Consider the following 26,911-nt stretch of genomic DNA (forward strand, 5'->3'; position numbering starts at 1 on the left):
CTGGACTATAATTCACCTTTGTTCAGAGCTGCTCTCCAATGCCATATATCTGTACCAGCTGTTTCAATTTCGTTTTGTACTCTGTAAGTTTCCTAGCTTCTTTACTTGGACACAAAATGGAAGCACTAACCCAATTCTATCCCCTATAAATCAAAAGTACGATCAACAGATACATCCATTGTTGAAGTGGTTATAATACAAAAAAGTTATACCCTATAAGGAATCTCTAAATCATTGTCCTACAGTTACTGGAAGAAAAAAAAATCACCCACTGCTAAAAATGAAAAATTCCAAAGTTTTGTTTATATCCAACTGAAATGTCAGGATGTGCACATTATGCCAGTATTGATTTCTTTATCCCAGGTATGTCTTGTGCACAGCTAAGACTCTGAGCTATAGGATCAGAGGCACTGTACCTTCGTAAGTTAAAAATAGCCCTTTGTGGTTATTAGCATGAAGTTGGACAAGTCTATCTATGTGTTCCTTATCTATAAAATGAGGAGTTTTAACTAAGTTAGTATTCACTATTTCATAACACATGGCCACGTACAACTAATAGTCATTTCCTGTCAATCCATTCATTCATTCCTTGACTCATTTATTTATTTATTTTTAGACAAGTTCTTGCTACGTTGCCTAGGCTGGAGTACAGTGGTGTGTCATAGCTCATTGCAGCCTGAATCTCCTGCTTTAGCTTCCTGAGTAGCTGAGACTACAGGCGCAATGCCTGGATAATTTTTTTTTTTTTTTCCTGTAGAGACGGGGTCTTGTTATATTGCTCAGGTTGCTCTCAAACTCCAGGCCTCAAGCAATCCTCCCATCTTGGCCTCCCAAATTGCTGGCATAATAGGTGTGAGCCACAGTGCCCAGCCCATTTTCCTGTCAACCCTTCTGATAAGACAATGAGATATCTTATTTTGGAGTTCCTGTGTCTTCTACTACTTGGTAAATTCCCTTTCTAACTAATAGAAAGATGAGTTTTCAAGTCAGCTGAAATTTTGTGACATTGTTTTGTTTACATGGTATTTATTTTTGTGGTTAAAATCTATTTTTGGCAAGTAATTCTGGTTTTCTATTTATGGTAGGTGTGGTAGCCAGCCTCCCAAGATGGCCCCAGTGATCTCTGCCTCCTTGAATGCATGGTCTTATGTAGTCCCTTTCCGTCCTTTACCAGGATTGGTCTGTGTGGCCAATAAAATATGGCAGAAGTGATGGCATGTTACATGTGAAATCAGATAATAAAAGACAATAGTTCTGCTGCATTGATCACATACTCTCTTGGATCATTTGTTATGGGGGATGTAAATTATAACGCTGCTCATGTTACTCCACAGAGACCACAAGGATGCCAGCTTTAGCTAGTGTAGTAGTAGTCCCACCTACTGATTAGAGTCAAAAGTAAAGCCCACCCCTGCCTAGTGTAAAGCTCTGAATAAAGTGCAACAACTTGCTGATAACCATGTTATACTATGCCAATTTTGAGGGATAATCTATAATTCTAGCAGGTATTAAGAATGGAGTGCTAAGTGTAAGATATTTTCAATTCACAATGGGTTTATCTGGAGGCCACCCCATTGTAAGTCGAGGAGCCATACTGAATGCGTATCACTTTCCCACCATCATAAAAGTTGAAAAATCGTTAAGTCAGGGACTGTCCGTATTATTATTATCACTGCATTTATATCGTGGAAATACTTAAGCAGTTAAGAAAGTGAGGACACGAAGACGCTTCTGTCTTTTGCATATGTGTTAAATAACATCCACTTTATTAGGAGCAATGCACAAAGCAGGGCTGGGCTTTACTTTTGACTCTAATCAATAGGTGGGACTACTACACTGGCCAAAGCTGCCATCCCTGTAATCTTTGTGGTGTAATAAGAGTAATTTTATAATTTGCTAATGTATTAAAAAGTAAAACAAAAGAAAATGACTCATCTAACTCTCATGGATATGCAAACACAACATGAGACAAATAATAATAATCCTCATACAGTGAATGAATAATTATGTTTCTTTAAAAAGTTAATATAATCAGAGCTTTAGGCCACACTGCTTTCAAACTGCTTTAAAAGTAACTAAATTATATGACTATTTTTTTCCAAGAGGAGTCACTGGTAGTATTAGGACATTTTAGACTCTCTTCTAATAAGTTTGCTATGGAATTAATTTCTCATTCTTTAGGGAGATAATGCTGTTGCCCTGTCAACAGTCTGAATCCATAACAAAGTAAGATTTGTGTTAATACAACATTTTTATATATATAAATATATAAAAAAAATATATATATATAAATATATATATAATATATATAAATATATATAAATGTATTAACACAAATCTTACTTTATATATATAAATATATATATAGATTTGTGTTAATACTTTTTTATTTTTTATATATATATATATATATATATATATATATATATATATATATAGTGGAATCACTTTCTCTAAAATACCTTTCCCGACCTCCTCAGGCCGAGTTTTTCTCTCCCTCCTCTGTATTATAATCTCTGTACCTTGTCATTGTTAACTCATCTTTCACTTTAGTGGAGTGTGACTTCCCAGAGGGTAAGGATCAGGTCTTATTGGTATTTATACCACTTAGCACAGTGCCCTGGCTTAACAGAAAAAAAAAAATGAATAAGAAATGAAATGAAAATCTTTTTTTTTTTTTTTTCCTCTCACAGTTCTCACTGTGACTCATTTTTGCCAGGCCAGTATAGTTGGTGACTTTGAAACCTATTAGCTTATGGAAGTTAAAGCCCATGTTTCTAATACAATGAACATTGTTATGCCCAAACTTAACATCATCATTTCATATGATAGCACTTTCTTATAGTGTTACCTTATGCTCCCTGACCAAACTCCCAGACATCAACTTATACTTTTCTATTTTATTCTAGATCTTTTTGTGTTGTTTTAAATACTTTCCTGCCCACTAGAGGACCTAGGAGCCACCCTCCTCCCCCCTCTTAACTGATATTTAGCCTTCATGGGCTTTGCATATAATGGAAATTTCAAAATCCACCCTGAGAAATGAAAACCAAGTAGAGGAAAAATAAACTCTTCAAAACACACACTACCTTCCACTGCTCTTTTGAAGAAAACTTTACAGCTTCCACAAGTTAAGACTCCATAATGACATCCTGAAGCTTCATCAGAGCACACCAGGCAGAGTTTGGGAGGTGGTCCTGTTGTTGCTGTTGAGGAGCTGGATGGAGGAGAGCTTACATCTGGTCTCATGCTGGGGCTAAAGAAGGGAAAGAATAGTGTTATGATTTAACTGTCAAAGGAATATCAAAATGCAGTTCTCTTAGCCTCTCACTTCATAGTCAGAATGCTCACACTGAACTCTGGCTTCAAGTGCTAGCAGGCACTAAAATATCCTATCTAAATATATTCAAATCATGTTATATTCTTCTTTAAACAAAACTAAGAATGAGGTCATTTCTTTTGAAGTGTCTCCAAAATAGAATGGTGTGGTTCTGGTTCACTTGGTTTTTTTTTTTTAGATGCTTAGGATTTATTTTTATAATCACCTTTATTAAGATGTCACATACAGTAACATTTACTGTTTTCTAAGTCTATAATTTATGATTTTTGTTAAATGAATATTCATGTAACTACTATCACAATCAGGAAAGAGGATATTTCCATCATCCCAAAAAGATGCCTCCTATGCCTTTAACTGTTTAGGACATAATTTTTTTCCTAATTTTAAGATCTTATACAGGCATCTTTTAAGATTCAATCAAGTGTCGTTACAATTCTACCCATGTTTCCTACTAGAGTAAAAATTTTTTTACAATCTTAAAGTTTTTGTCCCATGTCCCTAATTTCTAATGTCATCTTGGCTGAAACCACAATTTCATATGACTCAGAGAAGACTGATCCAGAAACATTTTCTATAACCTTCCTGTCTGGATTGCAGTAAGATTGGACAAAGCACTAGGCTTTCAAAAGTGAGTTCCATTCTGCCCACTCCACTCTATGACTATTTGGCTTGAAGAAGAAGACAGAAATGTGAATCTGCTTCTCTTACTAGGTCTCTAACATTTTTCATTGTCTCACCACAAAGAGTGCAGGTCTAGTGATTACTAGGTGTTTAAAAGATAATTTGTTGTTTTAAAAATTTTCAATCTCAAAAAAAATTTGCAAGAATTGTACAATGGATATAAACTTTTTACCAATATTCACCAATTCTTAGCATTTTGCCACATTTAATCATAAAGATGTATTTTTATAAACCAATGAAACAGTGATCTTTTTATTACTGGAGGAAAAATTAATTATTGCATTTCATATTACATGATACAATGGTTTTCAATGTTGTATCTTCCTGAGGAATTTTCCTCTTACGTGCTGACTTTAGAACCAAAACTGTATTATGCAGCTAAAATGATTTTGTAGCCTTCTGCTTATAATTAGAGACTGCCCATTCCATTTTTGGATGTGTTCTTAAGCAAATCTTCAAAAACATGGATGCTGGCAACCTGTTGATTCTGGAATTCTACATATTAAAGTCCATTTTGCTTATCATCTCTACAAGTTCATAAACATCCTAGTACCTCTCTCCAAACTTTTCTTAATTTGCCTTTTCTCTAAAAAAGATGGCACTTAGAAATAAACTTAAATTGAGTGTTCGTTGTCTCTTTGTTATTCTTTATTATCTCTTGCTTTTATTTATTTCAGCCAATAACAGTAGTAAGTCTCAATTACAAATATGTTTAAACTAATTCACAGAGCAAAGTAACTTAAAATTTTTTGCTAGTTATCAATCTGGTTAGAAATTACATTTATCAAGTAATGAAGTTTGTTGCTAATGTTCTGTTTAGGAATAAAAGTTAAAAGGTAATAATACTGGAATGACAATTTCTTTTACAAATGTTACCTTAAGTAATTAAGCCAGTAAATCCAAACGATCCCCCTAAATTCTATCTTCAAATGAAGCTTCCTGAATCTTGCCAACTGCCTGCTTACCTAACAGGCTTAGTCAATAGGACAGCATTCCCACCACCCTAATTCTGGGAAAAGGCCCCAGGGTTTCACATTGTTCTCTGAACACTGTTAAGAAGAATTTGTAGATGCTTCCGTATTACAAGGCACTGATTCCCTGCTAGATTTGGGCGAGTGGACTGACTACACGTTGAAAGCCTGTAACAGAAGAGAATAACCTGAAATGACTCTGCTGTAGGTCTGGCACAGGCCACTCCTGATTAATGGAAACTTGGGACAAATGTAGAGGAGCTGCTTTGGGCCAGAGTTTTCCAGAGAAGTAGGAAGGTCCTGGAACAGTGAATGGTGCAACAATGTGTTGGGGAAGCAAAAACTTCTCTGGCTTCAATTCTGAAGATACTCCTATTCTTGCTCAGCCAGTCTCTGTCACCTGACATCTATTTTTAGGGACCAAACAGTTGTCTGTATATTAGTTTACAGAAAATGAGTGCATTGTTTAAAGTTTAGGACAGTATTCTGTGATGTTTCCCCAATTAATTATATATGCACACATATGCATATATAGTATATATTTATATTTTAAATAATAGTTTGTAGTACTTCGTAGTTTTAGCTCTCAATAACCCTGTGAAAATGACATCATCACCCCTGGATGTGGTCATATAGGCCATGGCAGATGGTTGATCAGAGAGCCTATCTATGGTGAAGCTGACATGTTTTAGATCCCAGCTGTACCACTTCACAGCTTCTGTTACCTTGAGTAGGTATCTACTACTTTGACCCCTGAGTTTCCTCATCAGTAAACTGGGAAGGATATCACCTGTGTGTGTGTTGTGAAAATAAGATAACACATAGAAAATCTACTACAAGTTCCTCCTTCTAGCAGGCACTCAATACATGTTCCTTTTTCTTTTTCAGGAACACTGAAGATTTTATGAGTAAGTATTACATAAATGGAAGGTAGTATTAAGTCTAAATCCTAGGACCGTATTCCCAAATTCTTAGATATTACAATGTATGCAAAACATGTTTAGGCCACTCAACTGTAAGCTACAGATGACAAGGGAAAGTAAAAATGAACAAATGGATTGATAGTACAGTAGCTGAAAATTTGGAACCTTAATCAGGCTTTTGGCATCCCTTCAGGCAGTCGTTCTGGGCTACATCAGATAAGAACTGAGTACATGGAAAGCTGCCAGATGTACCATAGACATCTGTGAAAAAAACCAATTTTTGTCATACAAATAGGAGGACTAAGATAGCTTATAATGAACACCATTGGAACAAATGGATGAATGCTAAATGGTATTCAGTTGCAAGTTTGATATTGTTAAAAGGGCTAGGGTACAACAAAATGGTTAGAACTCAAGAGAAAACCATATGGAATTGACATCTTTTAATAAGGATACATGGCAGAAGGAACCAAAAGTATACCATAGTAAGAGTGCATATTTCACCCCCTTTGAATGGGAAAGCTAAAATATCCTGGTCTTAAGGGCATCATTATCTGTAATAGTTATTGATTGCTCAATGTGTGTTCACAGCTGTGCCAAACATTCTGAGAATGTTAAGAAGTTCCATTATGAACTATTGCTAGGGTGCTTGCTTTTAAGTGAGGAACCCTTGGAACAGAATGCCTTGTTCCAGGTGAATACCTGAATGCTGGTGGTTCCCAATCAGAATGGCAAATGTAGTAGAAACCGAATAATTCCTGAGGCTGAGTTTATGTTAGAGTTCAGAGAGAGAAAACCATGCATAAAGCTAGATATGTCTACTTAATTTTGTTGCAAGCAAAGCAATTGCTACAAGGAGGATTATGGGTGAAAGTCATGGATGGATTATGAGTTAATCACACACCTTGAGAAGCATGTAAAATGTGCAGGTAAATTACACCCATTCATTCAGGCAGACGTTTCCTGGCACCTGAATGAAAGGCAAGCACTGTGAGGATCCAGTATGATGCTACAAATGATAACGAACCTTGAAACTCTGGTCTAGGATGGAGTACCAGAATATTCTGTAGCCACCTCTTGTGTCTCAGTACTATTACGAAGAGAATCAGCTTTACATACAGACAAATCTGGGTTCAAATCCTAGTTCCAGTGCTCTAATAGCTGTGACAGTGGCTAGCTGACTTAACTTCTTTGAGTCTATTCCCTTATTAGTGCCATTTTAGGGGGTTTGTGTGGATTATATATATTAGAGTTATATAAAGCATTGTTACATACTTGGTGATCATCACACAATAGGTCTCTATCCTACCCCCAAGGATTATCTTCTTCCTTCCTGGAGGATCTTAGGGAAAGAGAAGTGCTACGGTCTTCCCTGTGAGCCTGTAGAAGGTCAATGGTCCTCCAGAAACTTAAGTTCAGGTAATTATAGATTTCCTTTTCTGATACTACACCAAAATTTGACAGTTTAGTTTTTTATAGGTTTTAGTATTGCAATGTGGAATCCAAAACTGTTATCAATGAACTTTTGATTGTTACACTGAAATCTGTCAGTCTATCTTGCACTTTGAATGTATCTTTTACCCATGCATGATTTTGTATTATCATGCATTAGTCACCTGCAAAATACTGGTTCACTGAGTTATGCAGATCTTTCAAATGTTGACATAGTTCATTATATAATATAAAAGAGTCACATTTGTCAAGCTCACAGTGGCAGATACAAGTCTTCAAAAATTCTGATTTTTGCTTGAAACCTATATTTTATCAATTGGCAACAAATACTTTAAGTTGTTTTCCTTAAAGTGCTAAGTTTACTTCAGTCATTTTTGGGAAAACATTGCCAAATACCCAAGGCTGAAAACCAGAGTTTATCTCTCATGGTATTCCATAAAAAAAGTAGGTTAACTCACAGTTTAATCTTATACACACTTTTCTTTGAGACAACTATCAAATGCTGTATGCGATATAAGTGGATTATGCACCTTCTCATTTTGTCACACTGACATGAGAAAGACCACATGCATTTAAGGGTTGAAATTTAATGTAATTAATAATTTTTTTGCTTCTTCAAAGATTTTAAGTGCATGGCAGTGAATACAGTAACTACTGTATACTAAGATGCCAACAGTTTTACTCATCTTTGCTTTTGTACCATTATTGCAAATGTTGACATAATGAAATGGCAAATAAAGTATGTGTTACTGTGAAAATAGTCTGCCCTTTAAGGGGAGACTCCCGGGGCCCCATGGACCACACTGGAAGAATTGTTGTTATGGAGACTACAGATAGGCTACAATTCATAACCTAATTCTACAATGCAATAGCTTGGTGACCTTTTAATCTTTCTTAATCTCAATTGCCCTATTGCTAATAGGAGTGGTAATGTACCTGACAAAAGGATACAGTATCGCTTACTAAATTAAAGGCTTCCCTGACAGAGAAAGGGGCAGAGTTGCTAAACTATTACCCAAATGACAGGATTGGCTTAGTCTTCAATTTAAGTGAATTAATCAGCAATTTTTCAGTGTAATGCAAGAAATCTATTTGGGAGAAAGATATTATCACCTCAGAAAGCAAGTGTTAATATGGAAAAAAAAATTCCAGAAATACAGCTGCTATAACTGGATTAATTTTTTACAACTACCAATAGAATATTCCCATTGGCTTGTCAGTTTTTGTCCAAACACCATAACACAGTAGTTCTCAACAGAGCAATTCTGCTCTCTAGGAGACATTTGGCAGTGTCTGAAAATACTTTTGGTTATCACGGTTGGGGAAATGCTATTGGCATCTAAGTGAGAAGAGGCGAGGGATGCTGCTAACCAGCCTACAAGGCACAGGACAGCCCCCACCACAAAGAAGTATCCAGCTTCAAATGTCAATAATGCTGAGGATGAGAAAACCTGGCCATAAAGCTTTAAGCAACATAAAGTGGAAAAGAAAAAAAAAAGGACCAGAAACATTTTAAAACCTAAACCATGCTTAAAAATGCAACAACTGCACTACTGAAGCAGCCCTAAACAGTCCATTCAAGACAAGTCCAAAAAGAGATTCAAAACAGAACTGAAGCCAAGCCGTGGACTATACGGCTTAGTTATCAAATACAGGATTGGCTTGAGCCAGTAATTTCTTTTTCCCTCTAGCGCTAGCACTAAAAGGTAGTTTTTACACATTAAAGTCACCTGTACTTTTCTTATCTTTGTTCATTAGGAAAAATGTAAATACTCAGCTGCACACACCAGGTGATTATATTTTCTGACTGCCCATTTATCTCTGCATTAGCTAAAGGATTACTGATTTGTTTGATAATAAGCTATGGAATAGTTTTCAAATCAAATAGAAAAATGCTTTAGGGGAAACCTTTCACAATATTTCTGTTAAATGGTTTTAGCAGAACACATTTTATCTTATTTAACAAGCCAAAGAAAGACTGATTATTCTCTTTGCTTTGCATTTATTGAGAGAGGTTTGTATTGGTTTCAACTTTAGGTTCTTATTAAGATAGTTCATCCAAACTCTGCATCATTTATATTCACTCCTCTTGGAGAGAGGGTTACAGCAACAAAACCTATACATTAATAGATGAAGAGAATGTTCAGTAGAGGATTTTTCAGACCTCTAAGACACCAGTGGCCTACTATTCAGTGTCTCTGGGCTTGGTTTCCCTGTCTGTAAAATGAAGGTCTTGATTTAATTAACTCCAAATAAGCTGGCCATATCTTGCAAGATGGGTTTGGGGATGGAAAAGTGGAGAGGAAAACACTTGGATCTGTAAAGGGTTTCTTAGGTCCCGTGTATTTATTTGTAGAGAGAATATAATCATGTTATCTATGCTACTTAAAGTCTAATCTGTTTCACAGAAATAATGTATTTCTTTCTCATCGGAAGAATTAATCCAGTTTGGTCACTGTGTTTGGGTAACTTACTTCCTAAAAGCTGTATCCTTTTTGGCTCTTCAAACCAAGTGTCAAAGATGGAGAAAAACAGAATAAGTCTTGAGACCCCAAGCACTCCCTTCTCAGGCTGTGTGTTCTCAGTTCTGTTTGCTCAGGCTTGCATTAGGGGATGCGAGTTTTAAGCAGAAGCAATAATAGTACATTGAATGGTAAACAGAATACCAAGAACAAGTATGGTAAGAAGAAAGACTAAAAACTTTTTCATCACATGGTTACTTCTAGAATGAAGACCGGATTTTGTTCCCACCTTATGGTTCCTCACACGTAAGAGCATACAAGGATAATAGACGGTTCATAATTCAGAATTATGAACATGATGTCTTCAAAGAAGGCAAGAACATGTTGGAGACAATAGTGCAGTTATTGCCTTTTTCCAACAAGGTATCTTGAGCATCTTTGAAATGCCATTTGTGTTCACCTCAAGTACAACAGTAACTTATTTCTAAATATTTTATTCGATTCTTAAAGAGAGATTTGAATTTCTCTATGTTTAGTAACCCAGACTCACATGCAGAGATTTTGCCAATTCTAACCCATCTTCCACATCCTATTTATTACTCCCTGTAACACTATGTCAGGACCTTTTCCTTCCCGTCCACTCTGACCACCGCCATTCTAATGCATGCCTTCTCTCACCTCTTGCTTTAACCACTGCAATGGTTGATACTAAGCAGTCCTTCTGGCACTGGCTTCTCTTTCCATTCTATCCCCCATACACTGCTAAAACTCTTTTCTCAACATGATTAAAAATCTGAAGGGCTCCTCCACTGTTTATAGTACAAGCTCAATATGGTCCATAATTTGGTTCTTTTTATTTTTCCAGTCATGTGTCTTATCACTCCCCTACATAATCCGTGTAGTTTCTTTATCACTACAGGGATCCTGGATTCTACAAATATTTATCAAGTACCTATGATAGGAGTAGCTTTTGCTAAGATCTGTTTTCCCCGCCTGAAGTGTCCACCATGGTATTCCTGATCCATGACAGCTTCTAGACTTCCTAAAACACTGCCATATAGCACTCTGCACAGATGATCCTATGTTACCTTTTGATGTATATGTATCCCGTTTCTATCAATAATTTCTTTTAGGTAGGGCCCATGTCTTGGGTCTCTCCATATCGCCAGCATCTTGTACAAAGTTCAGTATATGTTCACTTATTTTGCTTATTTACACTTTCTATCTTTATCTGTTTTGCAAAAGAACTCTGAGACAGCTAACATGGTAAATATTTATGAGATTATAATCAGTATACAGGTATAACCTCACCATTACTTGGCACTATTATGCAAGCTCTTTCTTTGTATAGATTATCCCATTTAATCCTCTCCACAGACCTATGAGGTGGGTACTATTTTCAGCATTTACAGATGAAGAAACAAGATTTAGAAAAGTTGAGTTGCCTAAAGTGATCTAAGTAACTAGTAAAGTCAGGGTTCAAACCCAGGTCTTTGTGACACCAGCATCAGTGTTCTGAAGCAATCTTCTTCCTTCTCCACTATGATAAAGTGTCAGAACTGAGAAGCTGAGGTATATCCAGGCCTTCAACTTGAGAAATAACGCTTTCTACTTTGTAGGCTGAAGTTTGATGTCTTGGTGACATAATGCAATTTTTTTCTGTACCTGCTTCCAATCATGACCTGCAAATGAAGATTTTTGCCCAAATAGGGATTGCCAGACTAGGTCAAATAGGTAAAAACATTTGTCTTAAAACTGTGTGACAATCTGTGTCATTTGATCAAATTTTCAAATGTTCCTCAAACTAATGTATATCTCATATTGCATAATTAGCAGTTCCTAAATCCTAAAAAGACATTTATAAAAACAAATGGAAATGCAGAACAGTTGTGTCTATATTCATTGTCAATATAAAGGAAGGAAAAGGAACCCTCAGAACCAATCTCAACCTGATTTAAAGTCACATTACCCTTTCCTTCCCTCAAAGGCAAAGGCTTAATTCTTTAATTCTTAGATTCTCACATTAACATGAGAACTTCTTGGTTTCTCTGTCATGCCAGTATACTAGACAAGTTTCTTTTGCTATCTGAATTTCCCTCAGGTTTTGATGCTGCTGCTCTCACTTCACACTGAGGTCCCTACATATCCACTGAAACAATTTAAAGGAATAATCTTAGGTACAGGAATCCCCACTTATCTATGGTTTCACTTTTGACAGTTTCAGGTACCTGCAGTCAACCACAGTTTGAAAACATTAAATGGAAAATTCCAGAAATAAACAATAAGTTTTAAATTCTATGCAATTCTGAGTAATGAAATCTTATGCCCTGGAACGTGAATCATCCCTTTGTTCAGCATATCCACACTGGAGACGCTCCCTGTCGGTTAGTCTCTTACTAGCCATCTGTATTAGTTGTTTTCATGCTGCTGATAAAGACATACCTAAAACGAGGAAGAAAAAGAGGTTTAATTGGACTTAGAGTTCCACATGGCTGGGGAAGCCTCAGAATCATGGCGGGAGGGGAAAGGTACTTCTTACATGGTGGTGGCAAGAGAAAAATGAGGAAGAGGCAAAAGTGGAAACCCCTGATAAACCCATGAGATCTTGTCAGTCTTATTCACTATCATGAGAATAGCACAGGAAAGACCAGCCCCCATGATTCAATTACTGCACCCCCACCCCCGGGTCCCTCCCACAACACATGGGAATTCTGGGACATACAATTCAAGTTGAGATTAGGGTGGGGACACAGCCAAACCATATCATTCTGCCCCTGGCCCCTCCAAATCTCATGTCCTCACATTTCAAAACCAATCATGCCTTCCCAACAGTCCCCCAAAATCTTAGCTCATTTCAGTATTAACCCAAAAGTCCACAGTCCAAAGTCTCATCTGAGACAAGGCTAGTAAGTCCCTTCTGCCTATGAGCCTATAAAATAAAAAGCAAGCTAGTTACTTCCAGATACAAGGGCCGGAGGGATGCGGGGACAGGGGGTAGGGGGGCTGTCACAGGTTAAATACAGCTGTTCCAAATGGGAGAAATTGGCCAAAACAAAGGGGTTACAGGGCCCATGCAAGTCTGAAATCCAGTGAGTTAGTCAAATTTTAAAGCCCCAAAATGATCTCCTTTGACTCCAGGTCTCACATCCAGGTCACACTGATGCAAAAGATGGATTCCCATGGTCTTGGGCAGCTCCGCCCCTGTGACTTTGCAGGGTACAGCCTACCTCCCGGCTCCTTTCACAGGGTGGCATTGAGTGTCTGCGGCTTTTCCAGGTACATGGTGCAAGCTATTGGTGGATCTACCATTCTGGGATCTGGAGGATGATGGCTCTCTTCCCACAGCTCCACTGGGCAGTGCCCCAGTAGGGATTCTGTGTGAGGGCTCCAATCCCACATTTCCCTTCTGCACTGCCCTAGCAGAGGTTCTCCATGACAGCCCTGCCCTGCAGTAATACTTCTGCCTGGGCATCTAGGTGTTTCCATACATCTTCTAAAATCTAGGCGGAGGTTCCCAAACCTCAATTCTTGACTTCTGTGCACCCACAGGCTCAACACCATGTGGAAGCTGCCAAAGCTTGGGGCCTCCACCCTCTGAAGTCACAGCCTGAGCTCTACATTGGCTCCTTTCAGCCACAACTGGAGCAGCTGGGACATAGGGCACGAAGTCCCTAGCCTACACACAGCATGAGGACCCTGGGCTTGGCCCATGAAACCACTTTTTCTTCCTGGGCCTCTGGGTCTGTGATGGGAAGGGCTGCTGTGAAGGTCTCTGACATGGCCATGGAGACATTTTCCCCGTGGTCTTGGGGATTAACATTAGGCTCCTTGCTACTTATGCAAATATCTGCAGCCAGCTTTAATTTCTTCTCAAAAAATGGGTTTCTCTTTTCAACTGCATTGTCGGGCTGCAAATTTTCTGAAGTTTTATGCTGTTTCCCTTTTAAAACAGAATGCTTTTAACAGCACCGAAGTCACCTTTTGAGTGCTTTGTGCTTAGAAATTTCTTCCACCAGATACCCTAAATCATCTCTCTCAAGTTCAAAGTTCCACAAATCTCTAGGGCAGAGGCAAAATGCCGCCAGTCTTTTTGCTAAAACATAACAATAGTAACCTTTGCTCCAGTTCCCAAAAAGTTCCTAATATCCATCTGAGACCACCTCAGCCTGGACCTTATTGTTCATATCACTATCAGCATGTTGGTCAAAGTCATTCAACATGTCTCTAGGAGGTTCCTAACTTTCCCACATTTCCCCGTCTTCTTCTGAGTCCTCCAAAGTTCCAAAGTCGCTTCCACATTTTTGGGTATCTTTTCAGCAACACCCACTCTACTGGTACCAATTTACTGTATTAGCCCGTTTTCATGCTTGTGATAAAGACATACCCAAAACTGGGAACAAAAAGAGGTTTAATTGGACTTAGAGTTCCACATGGCTGGGGAGGCCTCAGAATCATGGCAGGAGGCAAAAGGTACTTCTTACATGGTGATGGCAAGAGAAAAATGAGGAAGAGGCAAAAGGGGAAACCCCTGATAAACCCATCAGATCATGTAAGACTTATTAACTATCACGAGAACAGCAAGGGAAAGACCAGACCCTGTGATTCAATTACCTCCCCCTGGGTCCCTCCCACAACACTTAGGAATTCTGGGAGATACAATTCACGTTGAGATTTTGGTGAGGACACAGCCAAACTGCATCACTGTCTCTGTTACCAGTTGGACTGCCACAGTATCACAGCGCTTGTGTTCAAGTAACCCTTATTTTACTTAATAATGGCCGTAAAGCACAAGAGTAGTGATGCTGGCATATTGTTACAATTGTTTTATTTTATTATTAGTTACTATTACTCTTTTACTCTTCCTAATTAATAAATTAAACTTTAACCATAGGTATGTATTATAGGAAAAACAATATACACATAGGATTTGGGATTATCTGTGGTCTGTCATTTCAAGCATACACTAGGGGTTTTGGGACCTCTCCTTCAGGAATAAGGGCTGGGGGCTGCTATATTTAGTAAGTAATGAAAACATTGGTAAGCTTACCTCTAGAAGATCAAGGAGGAAAGAAATAGTTTTTAAAATTATATAAAAGTTATATAGCAGACATCTGCAATACAGCCAGTTAGATAAAAAATTTAAGACTGAAAAAAGTTTTCAGTAGGTGAAACAAAGTATCTCTTTCACAATAATAATCATACTGGAAACTACTGACTTGTAATTCTGTGTGTCAAGCTGCATGACTAGGTACAGTACATAAATAAATTATCTCAAATAATTTTTACTGAGTCCATTTTACAGATAAGAATACAAAAATTGGGCCTTTTATTTGCCCAAAGTCACATTATAAGGCAACACCTGGATCTGAATTCAGCTCTGCCTAATTCCAAAATCTATGCACCTCATAACCTTGTGACTGTTGCCTGGCAGGGGCCTGCAGAGTAACATCCATTAAGCTTGACAGAGTTTTTTAAGATTATGTGGGTCACTTAACAGACAGTCTTAAGGTAAGGTTAAACATCAAAGTTAATTTCTGTTTTCTACCTATCCTGCCCCTTCTATCCTTCATATCACAATGGAGCACAAATTATAATTAGGAGATACAAAAGCATTCAGTCACTTCCATTTTTTTCTTTAGATACTTACTATATTAAGTCTTAAATGAACATATTGGCATTCCAAATTATTAAGATAATGTCATGCTGGTCAATAAAATGCTAAATTGACATGAAGACTGCATTTCAAAAATACAAAAGTATAAATAGGAGTGTTTTGCATATTCATACCATGATTTTTGCCCTTAGAGGAACTCTGAAGTACACTGTTATATGTTTGACTAATATATTCAACCCTAGAATTTCTGGGGAAGCATTTATTTTTTTCTGAAATACACTGTCCCACTAAAGTATCAAACTGGGCATACATGATGATATGAAAAGCATTCCCAAACCATAGTTAATTTAAATAAAATGAACTTAATATTATACAGCCTTAACTAGAAAGGAGATGTCTTGCCACACTACCAGTTTTGTAAATAGAAGTTGAGTGAATAGATTTATATCTATTAACTAGAAAAAAGTATAGGCATAAATTAACATGTCATCTGATGTAAGCAGATTGAGAAAGCCAACAAATTTCTAGTTACTCAATGTAAAGGACACTGAAGTACCACAATGTATGTATACATTCGACTACATAATAACAGCTGCTATTTACTTAGCAGTTCTTCATCTACATATTCTGTAATCTTCATTACTATCCTGTATTAGTCCATTCTGACACTGCTATAAAGATACTATCTGAGACTGGGTAATTTACACAGAAAGGAGGTTTAATTGACTCACAGTTCTGCATGGCTGGGGAGGCCTCAGGAAACTTATGATCATGGTGGAAGCGGCAGGGGAAGCAAGACACGTCTTACATGGCGGTAGAAGAGAGAGAGCACAGGGGAAACTGCCACATTTAAACCATCAGCTCTCTGGAGAACTCCCTATCACAAGAACAGCATGGAAAAAACTCCCCCCATGATCCAACTGCCTCCCACCAGGTCCCTCCCGCAAAACATGGGGGTTACAATTCAAGATTAGATTTGGGTGGGGACACAGAGCCAAACCATATCATTTTGCACTTGACCCCTCTCAAATCCCATGTCTTTTCACATTTAAAACCAATTATGCCTTCACAACAGTCCCCAAAAGTCTTATTACAGCATTAACTGAAAAGTCCAAGACCAAAGTCTCATCTGAGATGTGACAAGTCCCTTCCACATATGAGCCTATAAAATCAAAAGCAAGTTAGTTACTTCCAAGATACAATGAGGGAACAGGCATTGGGTAAATGTTCCTGTTCCAAATGGGAGAAATTGGCCAAACCAAGGGCCACAGACCCCATGAAATCTGAAACCCAGCTGGGCAGCCCCTAAATCTAAAAGCTCCAAAATCTCCTTTGACTCTATGTCTCACATTCAGGGCACACTGAAGTAAGGGGTGGGCTTTCATACCCTTGGGCAGCTCCGCCCCTGTGGCTCAGCAGGGTACCCCTGTGGCTTTCACAGACTGGCATTCTGTGGCTTTTCCAGGCACATATTGCAACCTGCTGGTGAATCTACCTTTCTGGGGCCTAGACAGTGGCCCTCTTCTCACAGCTCCACTAGGTAGTGCCCCAGTGGGGACTCTGTATGAGGGATCCAACCCCATATTTCCCTTCCGCACTGCCCTAGTGGAGGTTCTCCATGAAGGCTCTGCCTCTGTGGCAGACTTCTGCCTGGACATCCAGGCGTTTCTATACATCCTCTGAAATATAGGCACAGGTTCCCAAACCTCAACTCTTGTCTTCTGCACACCTGCAGGCCCAACACCACGTGGAAGCTGCCAAAACTTGGGGCTTGCACCCTCTGAAGCAATGGTGCAAGCTGTAACTTGGCCCCTTATAGCTACAACTGGAGCTGGAACAGCAGGGATGCAGGGCACCATGTCGTGAGGCTGTACAGAGCAGCAGGGCTCTGAGCAGGAAACCATTTTTCCCTCCTAGTTCTCAGGCCTGTGATGGGAGGGGCTGCCCTGAAGATCTCTGCCATGCCCTGGAGACATTTTCTCCATTGTCTTGGTTATTAACATTCGGCTCCTTGTTACTTATTACTTGTTATTTATTACTTATTACTCCTTGTTACTTATTCAGATTTCTGTAGCTGGCTTGAACTCCTTCCCAGAAAATGGGGTTTTCTTTTCTACTACATGGTCAAGCTGCAAATTTTCCAAACCTTTATGTTCTGCTTCACTTCTAAACCTAAGTTCCAATTTCAGACCCTATCTTTGTGAATGCACATGACTGAACGCTTTCAGAATCAGCCAAGTCACCACTAGGATGCTTTGCTGCTTAGAAATTTCTTCTGCCTGATACCCTAAATCATCTCAAAGTTCATCAGTTCTCTAGGGCAGGGACAAAATGCTGCCAGTCTTTTTGCTAAAGCATAGCAAAAATAACCTTTGCTCCAGTTCCCAATAAGGTCCTCATCTCTGAGACCATTTCAGCCTGGACTTCATTGTCCATGTCACTATCAGCATTTTGGTCAAAAGTATTCAAAACAAGTCTCTAGGAAGTTCTAAACTTTCCTATATCTTCCAGTTTTCTTCTGAGCCCCCCAAACTGTTCCAACCACTGCCTGTTACCCAGTTCCAAAGTCGCTTCCACATTTTCAGGTTATCTTTATAGCAGTACCCAATCCTGCCAGTACCAATTCTCTGTATTAGTCAGTTTTTACACTACTATAAAGAATATCTGAGACTGGGTAATTTATAAGGGAGGTTTAATTTACTCATAGTTCGGCATGGCTGGGGAGGCCTCAAGAAACGTACAATCATTGCAGAAGGCAAAGAGGAAGCAAGGGAAGTCTTATATGGTGGCAGGAGAGAGAGAAAGCACAGGGGAAACTGCCATATTTAAACCGTCAGATGTTTTGCGATCTCCCTCACTATCACAAGAACAGCATGGAGGAAATCACCTCCATGATCCAAACACTTCACACCAGGTCCCTCCCTCAATATATGGGGATTACAATTCAAGATAAGATTTGGGTGGGGACACAGAGCCAAACCATATCACATCCTGAAAGTAGGTATCTCTAATCCCATTTGACAGATGCAGAAACTAGGACTCAGAAATGTTAGAGAATTGGTCCCAGGACACTATATTATACATTTATTAAGAGGCAAAATCTAAATTTGCATTCAAGATTCCAAGTCTACTGCTGCTTTATTTTTTTGCACATGCCAATAGTAAAAGCTTGGTTTTCAAACTGTATCGCAGATTAAGATAGATTAAATTAGAACAATATTATAATAATTAGAGGATGTTAGAACTCCTCTACACAGAAATAAAGGTTAAATGATACCCAAAGTAGCAGGTATCATAAGTAAGAAATTAACACCTTTTTTTTTTAATACCAATACTCATTCATTATTCCTTTACCCTGCATTCTCCAGATACAGATAAAAGGGCTGACTACATTTTTTTTTAATATGTGAATTGTTCTAAAATTCAATACTTTTCTACATTCTGGTGAGATCCTCTTGGTAAATTATATAATTAAATATCAGTCAAAACATACTAAAAAATGTATTGTGGCACTGCATATAATGTATATGTACTCTGATTTACACGTCTACACATACATTTATCAATTCACAATAACAGTGATGTGCCAAGTAAACTATCGTGTAGTTTCACTTTTGAAAATTTAACAATAGAAAATAAGTTTTGGTTTTGGTTGTTTTTCACAGTCTAAGTAAGTATAGGTTACTGTGGTTCATTTTAGAACATTCATTAGAAAAGTAACGTGTTTCTTCTAAAACGCTATCTGCTAACATTTTAGAAACTGTACGTTAAATAAAGAAGAAACATTTAAAGCAAGTGATGATGTAATTTTTGTTTTAAAATTTTAGGGATATTCTGCAAAATGTAAAAATTTGAAGGGCACACTTAGCACTTTTTTTGAGAAAGAATAAATGGTAGCTACTGTTGTAGTGGGAGATGTGCAGTGTGGAAGCTTTAAAATTGATAAACATTTATAATCAAAATAATAGTAAATAATCTTTTCCTTTTTTCTAAAATAATCGTTGGATTTACAAGTGAAATCAATACTGTATTCTCTCAAACTTGTTTTAAAAGCTTTGTCAGAGTTTGTATCTTCATAAAAGTATTGCAGAAATTAATTTTAACAAACCAAATCCCTTTTTGAAAAGAATCAAAAAGAATAAGAATGTGAATGTCAGCCATAAGAAAGCATTTTTAAAACTGTGTTTTCATATAAGTAGTTCTGCATGCAGGAAACAGAAACCGCTGAGTACCACTGCAGATTGGACACTGCTGATAATAGCTCCAAAGTCTAAGAGAAATGGAATCTCTGAAAATAAAAGCTTTACTTAAAATTTTACTTACCAACATAATTTTTAGAGTTGTTACTTTCAACAAAATCATCCCTGAAAAAACTTCACAAGTAAAAATAGTTAAATACAACAACAAAGAATTGCAGGGGATAGAAAGAATCAATATTGTTAAAATCGCCATACTGCCCAAAGCAATTAGTGGGTTCAATGCTGTTGCTCTCAAAATACCAATGACATTCTTCACAGAATTAGAAAAAAACTATTTTAAAATTCATATAGAATCAAAAAAGGGCACAAATAGCCAAAGCAATCCTAAGCCAAAAAGAACAAAGCTGGAGGCACCGTATTACCTGACTTCAAACTACTACAAGGCTAAAGTAACCAAAACAGCATGGTACTGGTAAAAAACAGATACATAGACCAATGCAACAGAATACAGCCCAGAAATAAGACCACACACTTAAAACCATCCGATCTTCAACAAAGTCAACAACAAGCAATGGGGAAAGGACTCCCTATTCAATAAATGGTGCTGGGATACCATCTCACACCAGTCAGAACAGCTATTATTAAAAAGTCAGAAAATAATAGATCCTGGTGAGGTTGCAGAGAAAGGGAAATGCTTATACACTCATGGTGGGAGTATAAATTAATCCAGCCATTGTGGAAAGCAGTTTGATGATTTCTCAAAGAACTTAAAACAGAACTACCATTCGACCCAGCAATCCCATCACTGGGTACATATCCGGAGGAATATAAATGATTCTACCATAAAGACGCATGCATGTGTATGTTCACTGCAGCACTACTCACAATAGCAAAGACATGGAATCAACCTAAAAGCCCATCAACAGAAGACTGCATAAAGAAAATGTGGTACATATACACCATGGAATTCTACACAGCCATAAAAAGAATGAGATCATGTCCTTTGCGGCAACATGGATAGAGCTGGCAGCCATTATCCTAAGCAAACTAACACAGGAATAGAAAACCAAATACCACATGTTCTTCTCAGTTATAAGTAGGAGCTAAACATTGAGTACACATGGACACAAAGAAGGGAATGACAGACACTGGGGCCTACTTGAGGGTGGGAAGAGGGTAAAGACTAAAAACCTATCCATCAAGTACTATGTTTATTTCCTGGGTGATGAAATAATCTGTACACCAAACCCCTGTGGCACAAAATTTGCCTATATAACAAACCTGCACATGTACCCCTGAACCTGAAATAAAAGATTAACAAAAAAGAATTGCAGGGTTTTTTGGGGAGTGGGTAGGGGAGAAAAGGAACCAATAAAACAATGATTATGACAAAACTTTTATCCATAGTTTAAAATTAGAACACAAAACATCTAACCACCTGCCAAAACATGAATCACAAAATTGATATTTTAAGGACAAGTCATTAATTTGTAGCATAAATAGCTGACAACCTTAGACTAAATGTTTCATTGCTGATAAATGATTCACATCTTTAATACTGAAAGCTGACAAGCATTCAGAACATTAAAACAATATATCACAACACAGACTGTTACATGTTAGGTGGACAGTCAGTGCATGAGTTTAGCTGTACCAGGATTATTTTAAGCAAGTTTGGGCACTTTGAGTGTTTGTTTCTTTTTTAATCCATAACTTTCTGTAAGAACCACACTGTGGATCATAACATCTGAGCTATAAGGATTAAGAGTGTAACTGGGGCCTGTTGGGTGGGGGGGCGGGACAGCATTAGGAAAAATAGCTAATGCATGCCGTGCTTAATACCTGATGGGTTGATAGGTACAGCAAACCACCATGGCCACATGTTTACCTATGTGACCTGCACATCCTGCACATGTACCCTGGAACTTAAAATAAAAATTATAATTAAAAAAAATTAAGAGTACAGAGAGCAATAGAAAGAGGGAGATCTTTTAAATTACATTGGAAGCAGTAAGTTTTCTTAGTTAGCCTGAGGAGGAACTCTGTCCCTGTCCCTGCCTCCCAAAAGGGAGCAAAAGGGTATAAATAGTTTATAAGAAGCATCCACTTGAAAGTTTAATTTTTCTCACAGTGCCAAAAAGAATAAAATAATAACAGAAAAGGTTATTATGATTTCTGAAATGTAGCATAAAGCCAAAACCTGAAAAGAATAAGAAACAGTGAATTAGACAAGGGTATGCAATAGAGAACATGAGGGGTTCACACCTTCTTGACACTGCAGGAGTAGCTGAAATGACTGGTTGATGCTGTTTGTGGGTCTGGTTTGAATAGGAGGCAATTTGCTTCTCTCCCTGCTAGCATCAAGAAATCACATCATACACAGTACAGTGGTACACGCCGAGGCACTTCCAGTTGTAGGCTGGCCCCATTTTTCATTCACGTGGGAAAGGAAAACTGAATAAACTCAATACAGCTATGATCCCCACACTGAGGAAAACTCTCTGTAACCATAAACCCCAAACTATTTTTTTTCCTAGTTCATGTTTTACATCTAATCCGTAGTCTACTCTAAGATTACTGTTGTAAATTCATCTGCTCTAAGATTACTGCTGTAAATTCATTTAGAATTATACAGCTAGATAGAATGAAAAGGTAATTTGTCAAATGAAGCTAAATTGGAAGATACTTTTACATTATAAAAACTATTTAGACAATTTAGAAAACAGTAAAAAGTTTAAATTAGAAAATAAAGTTGCCATTCTTTTGACAGTAAACCAGCAAACACTTCCATATATAGCCTTCATCTTTTAAAAAAACTGCATCTATTTATTTTGGGGATAACAATATAAATGGCTAATTTGCACCTTGCTTTTTATGTGTGGTACTATTCATCTGTATACTTCACATTTTGATAAAACTCTTATGTCAATAGATATTTTACATGATTCTTTAGTAGTTGTAAAGTACTTGGCTGGAACTTCCACTCTCCCGTTATTGGTCATTCTTTGGTTTTTCACGATTACAAACACCACTGTACACACCTTTGCAAATGTCTGATTATTTCCCTAAGTTAAATTCCTAGAAGGGACTGGAAAGCCGATGGACAATTTTAGAGTTTATCACATGGATCGTTAAACTGCCTCTCCTCACCTGCTCCAGGAAAGTAGGCAAAACATAGGCACATGTATTTCCCCATATTCACTTCTAACAGAAAACAAATCTGGTGAACTGGCTATTGATAAAATTTGCCTATTTCTCTGTTGGGGTGTTTGTCTTCTCTTGATTAGTAAGAACGTTTTGGATGCTAAGTAGTTAAACACTTAGTCCATTGAGGACATATCTATAAAGCTCTCATTTTGAATCAAAATTTAAAATATTTCAAGTATGATGATATAATCTGTGATGTTCAGAGCCCTGGCTGTTGTTCACATGATAATTCCTTTAGCCATATCTCTGTTTGAAGTGTATGTGAGCTTGAAAATAAAATGACCAGTCAAATAAAGTTCTGGTTAAAGATGGTATATTTAACACATGCTTTTATTTCAGCTCCCTCTCGAACCCAGTATTTGTTTTTAAAAGCATACACCTCTAAGAATAAAGAGAAGAGACAATACCAGCAACAGTTCACAAGACAGAAAGCAGATGGACAAGGATTGTTGGCTTCCTGAGATCTGTTAAGTCACCAGTGGGGAAAGCTAAGAAGCAACCTAATTATTATGAAAAAAATTCTGAAAGGCTCAAAAACTGGGGGTAAAGGTAGGGGTTCAAAATCAGGAAGACTAGTTCAAAGTCTGTTTAAGAACATTTACAGGTTTCTTTTTATAGAAATGGTAGGTCAGACTATGAGTGCCAACCTGCCTGCCAAAAACCAAAGTGCTAGATAAAAAATATTTTTAAAAAATATCCAGGCCAGGCGCGGTAGCTCATGCCTGTAATCCCTGCACTTTGGGAGGCTAAAGCAGGCGGATCACTTGATGTGAGGAGTTCGAGTCCAGCCTGGTCAACATGGCGAAACCCTGTTTCTATTAAATACAAAAACTAGCTGGGTATAGTGGCACACTTATAATCCTACTCGGGTGGCTGAGACAGGGAAAAGCTTGAACCCAGGAGATGGAGGCTGCGGTGAACCAAGACTGTGCCATTGCACTCCAGCCTGGGTGACAGAGTGAGACTCTTTCTCAAAAAATACATACATACATATATATATATATATACACACACGCACATGCGCACGCACACACACATATATATCTCCTTAAAAGCACCATCAAGCTGACAAAATGATAAAGAATTAGGCTAAATCTAAAGGAAAGCATCCAAAGTTACTTGTGCTCAGAGAATAACAGATTTAGGCAAATTTGGATTTCAACTAAAAGGACAGAAAACTAGAAAAATGGACAAAAAAACTTATAATTTACAGTACAGGAACTCCAAATGGCCAATAAACATATGAAAAGTTACTCAGCTTAATTAGTAATCAGGGAAATGCAAATTAAAACTACAATGAAACACCATTGCATACCCATCAGACTGACAAAAATTAAACATTTGACAATAAGATATGTCCTGAGTTTAAGGACGTAATCATTTTGGAAGACAGTTTGGTATTATCCAGTAAAGTCAAAGACAAGAATGTCCTATGATGTAGCAACTCCATTGATAAACATGTATTCAAAAAGAAATTTATACTTGTAAATAAATTAACGTGCATATACAGTAAAATGTGTAAGAATGTTGGCAGCAGCATTTTTTTGGTTAAATAAACAAAAACTACAAACTAGTCAAATGTTCATAATAGTGGAATGATTTATAAACATCCATATATCTTATCTCTGAGGATATAATTCTATACAGCAATGAATAAACGACAGCTATATACTACAACATGAATGCATCATACAATGTTGAATGAAAAAAGCAAGATGCAAAATGACATATATAATATTCTATTCACATAAATTCATATACATATGATATTCTATTAACATGGAATTCAAAATATACAAACTGAGTTATATTGTTTAAGGATGTTTGTATAGGTAGTAAGAAAAACAAGAAAATAACGATCACATTTGTTAGGGCAGTGGTTACCTCTGGGGAGGAGGAACAAAATAGGATTTGTAAACTTATATGGTCATACTGGAGGCCTCCAAGGCACTGGCAATATTCTATTTCTTGCCCTGGTTGATAATTACACACTGCTAGCTTTATTATTCATTAAATTGTATGTATGGTCATGCACGACATAAATTTCAGTCAATGATGGACAGCATTTATAGTGATGGTCCCATAAAATTATAATGGAGCTGAAAAAGTCCTATCACTTAGCTGTAGCTATGCATTGTAATACAACACAATGCTTATGTTTGTGGTGATGCTGGTGTAAACAAACCTACCGTGCTACCAGTTATAGAAAAGTACAGCAAATACAACTGTGTACAGTACATAATACTCAATACTGATAATAAATGACTATGTTGGTGGTTTATGTATTTACTGTATTATACTTTTTTCATTATTTTAGAGTGTACTTCTTTTTTTTTGTTGTTAACTGTCAAACACTCTCAGCCAGGTCTTTCAGTAGGTATATCAGAAAAAGGCATTATTATCATAGGAGACGACAGCTCTGTGTTTGTTATTGCCCCTGAAGGCCTTCCAGTGGGATAACATATGAAGGTTGAACACTGATGATACTGACCTTGTATAGGCCTAGGTTAATGTGTGTGTTTGTGTATTAGTTTTTAGTAACAAAGTTTTAAAAATAAAAACATCTTAAAAATGGAAAAAAGCTTACAGAAGAACCACATAAAATTTTTTTTACAGCTGTACAATGTGTGTGTTTTAAGCTAAGTGTTACTACAAAGGAGTCAAAATGTTAAAAAAAAAATTAAAAGTTTACCAAGTAAAAAAGTTACAGTAGGCTAAGGTGAATTTATTATTGAAGAAAATTTTTCTATAAATTTAGTGTAGCCTAAGTCTACAGAGTTTACACTACAGTAGACTTTATATAATAAATGTCCTAGGCCTTCACATTCACTCACTACTCAATGACTCACAGCAACTTGCAATCCTGGAAGCCCTATTCACAGTAAGTACCTATACAGGTATTTTTTTCCTCTTTTATACTGTATTTTTATTGTATTTTATTGTATTTTATACTGTATTTTTATTGTACTTTTTCTGTTTAGACACATAAATACTTACCACTGTATTAGAGCTGCCTACTGTGTTCAGTACAGTAACATGCTGTAAGTTTGTGGCCTAGAAGCAACAGCCATACCATATAGTCCAGGTATACTGTAGGACATACCATTCAGATTTGTGTAAGTTCACTCTATGATGTCTGCACAATGATGACATCACCTAATGATGCATTTCTCAGAACCTATCTCTGTTGTTAAGCAATACATGACTGCATATGTGTTTTGTTCATTCTCATGTACATATGCTTGTTTCACAGTAAAAAAAAAAAAAAGTAATTCAAAATAAAAAATAGAAAAAGAAACAGCATGACCTCCGCTACTCCAGTCTTTGATGATTTCTTACCTTTTGTTGTCTACATTTTCTCTTTCTAGAACTCCTAAGATGTTTCTCTAATTCTCTTATCTTCTCCCCTATTTTACATTGCTGTCTGTTTGCTCTTATTTCTGGGATATTTTCTTACTTTTATCTTTCAATCCTTCAACTGAGCTTTTCATTTATGTTATCATCCTTTTAATTTCCAAGAGTTTAGTTTTATTCTCTGAATGTTCCCTTTTTCAAAATCCTTTAATTTGATAAATGCATTATTTTTCTTATTTCTGAGGATATAAGTAATAGGTTTGAGGGAAGTTTCCTTATCCAAGATGACTGCTCTGTTGTTTCTTCTGATCTCTGTTCTGAAGCTAGAAGCTCTCCCCTTCCTTTCACCCTGTCCTTCTCCTCCTCCTTCCTTCTAGGCTGAGGATTGGTGGGGCTCTGGACTAAAGGATTCCAGACACAGCTGAGAATAGAAATATCTTACAAACAACAGGAAGTTTAAGTGAGCCATTACATACCAAATTATCAATGGCACTCATTCAGCTGAAGAACACATAAAAAATATACAATGAAGAAAAATTAACAGAACTTCATGGACCTGAGAGACAGTATCAAATGGCCTTACATATGAATGGAGTCCCAGAAGGAGAAGACAATGAAAATTCAAGAGAAAGATATTGAAGACATAACGACTAGAATTAGTTAATTTAGCATGGTCACAGAACACAATATTTTTAAAACATTCTATAT

The 26,911-nt window shown here is 37.2% G+C and overlaps 1 protein-coding gene across 10 annotated transcripts in view; it reads right to left on the bottom strand.

Annotated features, from left to right (window-relative positions):
- Positions 1-26,911, bottom strand: part of NR3C1 (nuclear receptor subfamily 3 group C member 1) — a 124,666-nt gene that overhangs the window by 32,619 nt on the left and 65,136 nt on the right. For 5 of the 10 annotated variants that reach the window (XM_024246811.3, XM_054555230.2, XM_024246810.3 and 2 more), the window contains 1 exon segment: positions 3,090-3,256. In XM_024246811.3, the coding sequence (XP_024102579.3) occupies positions 3,090-3,256 (167 nt within the window). 10 annotated transcript variants of the gene reach the window in all.

Source organism: Pongo abelii, chromosome 4 (assembly GCF_028885655.2).
Source record: "Pongo abelii isolate AG06213 chromosome 4, NHGRI_mPonAbe1-v2.0_pri, whole genome shotgun sequence".
Lineage (NCBI taxonomy): Eukaryota > Metazoa > Chordata > Mammalia > Primates > Hominidae > Pongo > Pongo abelii.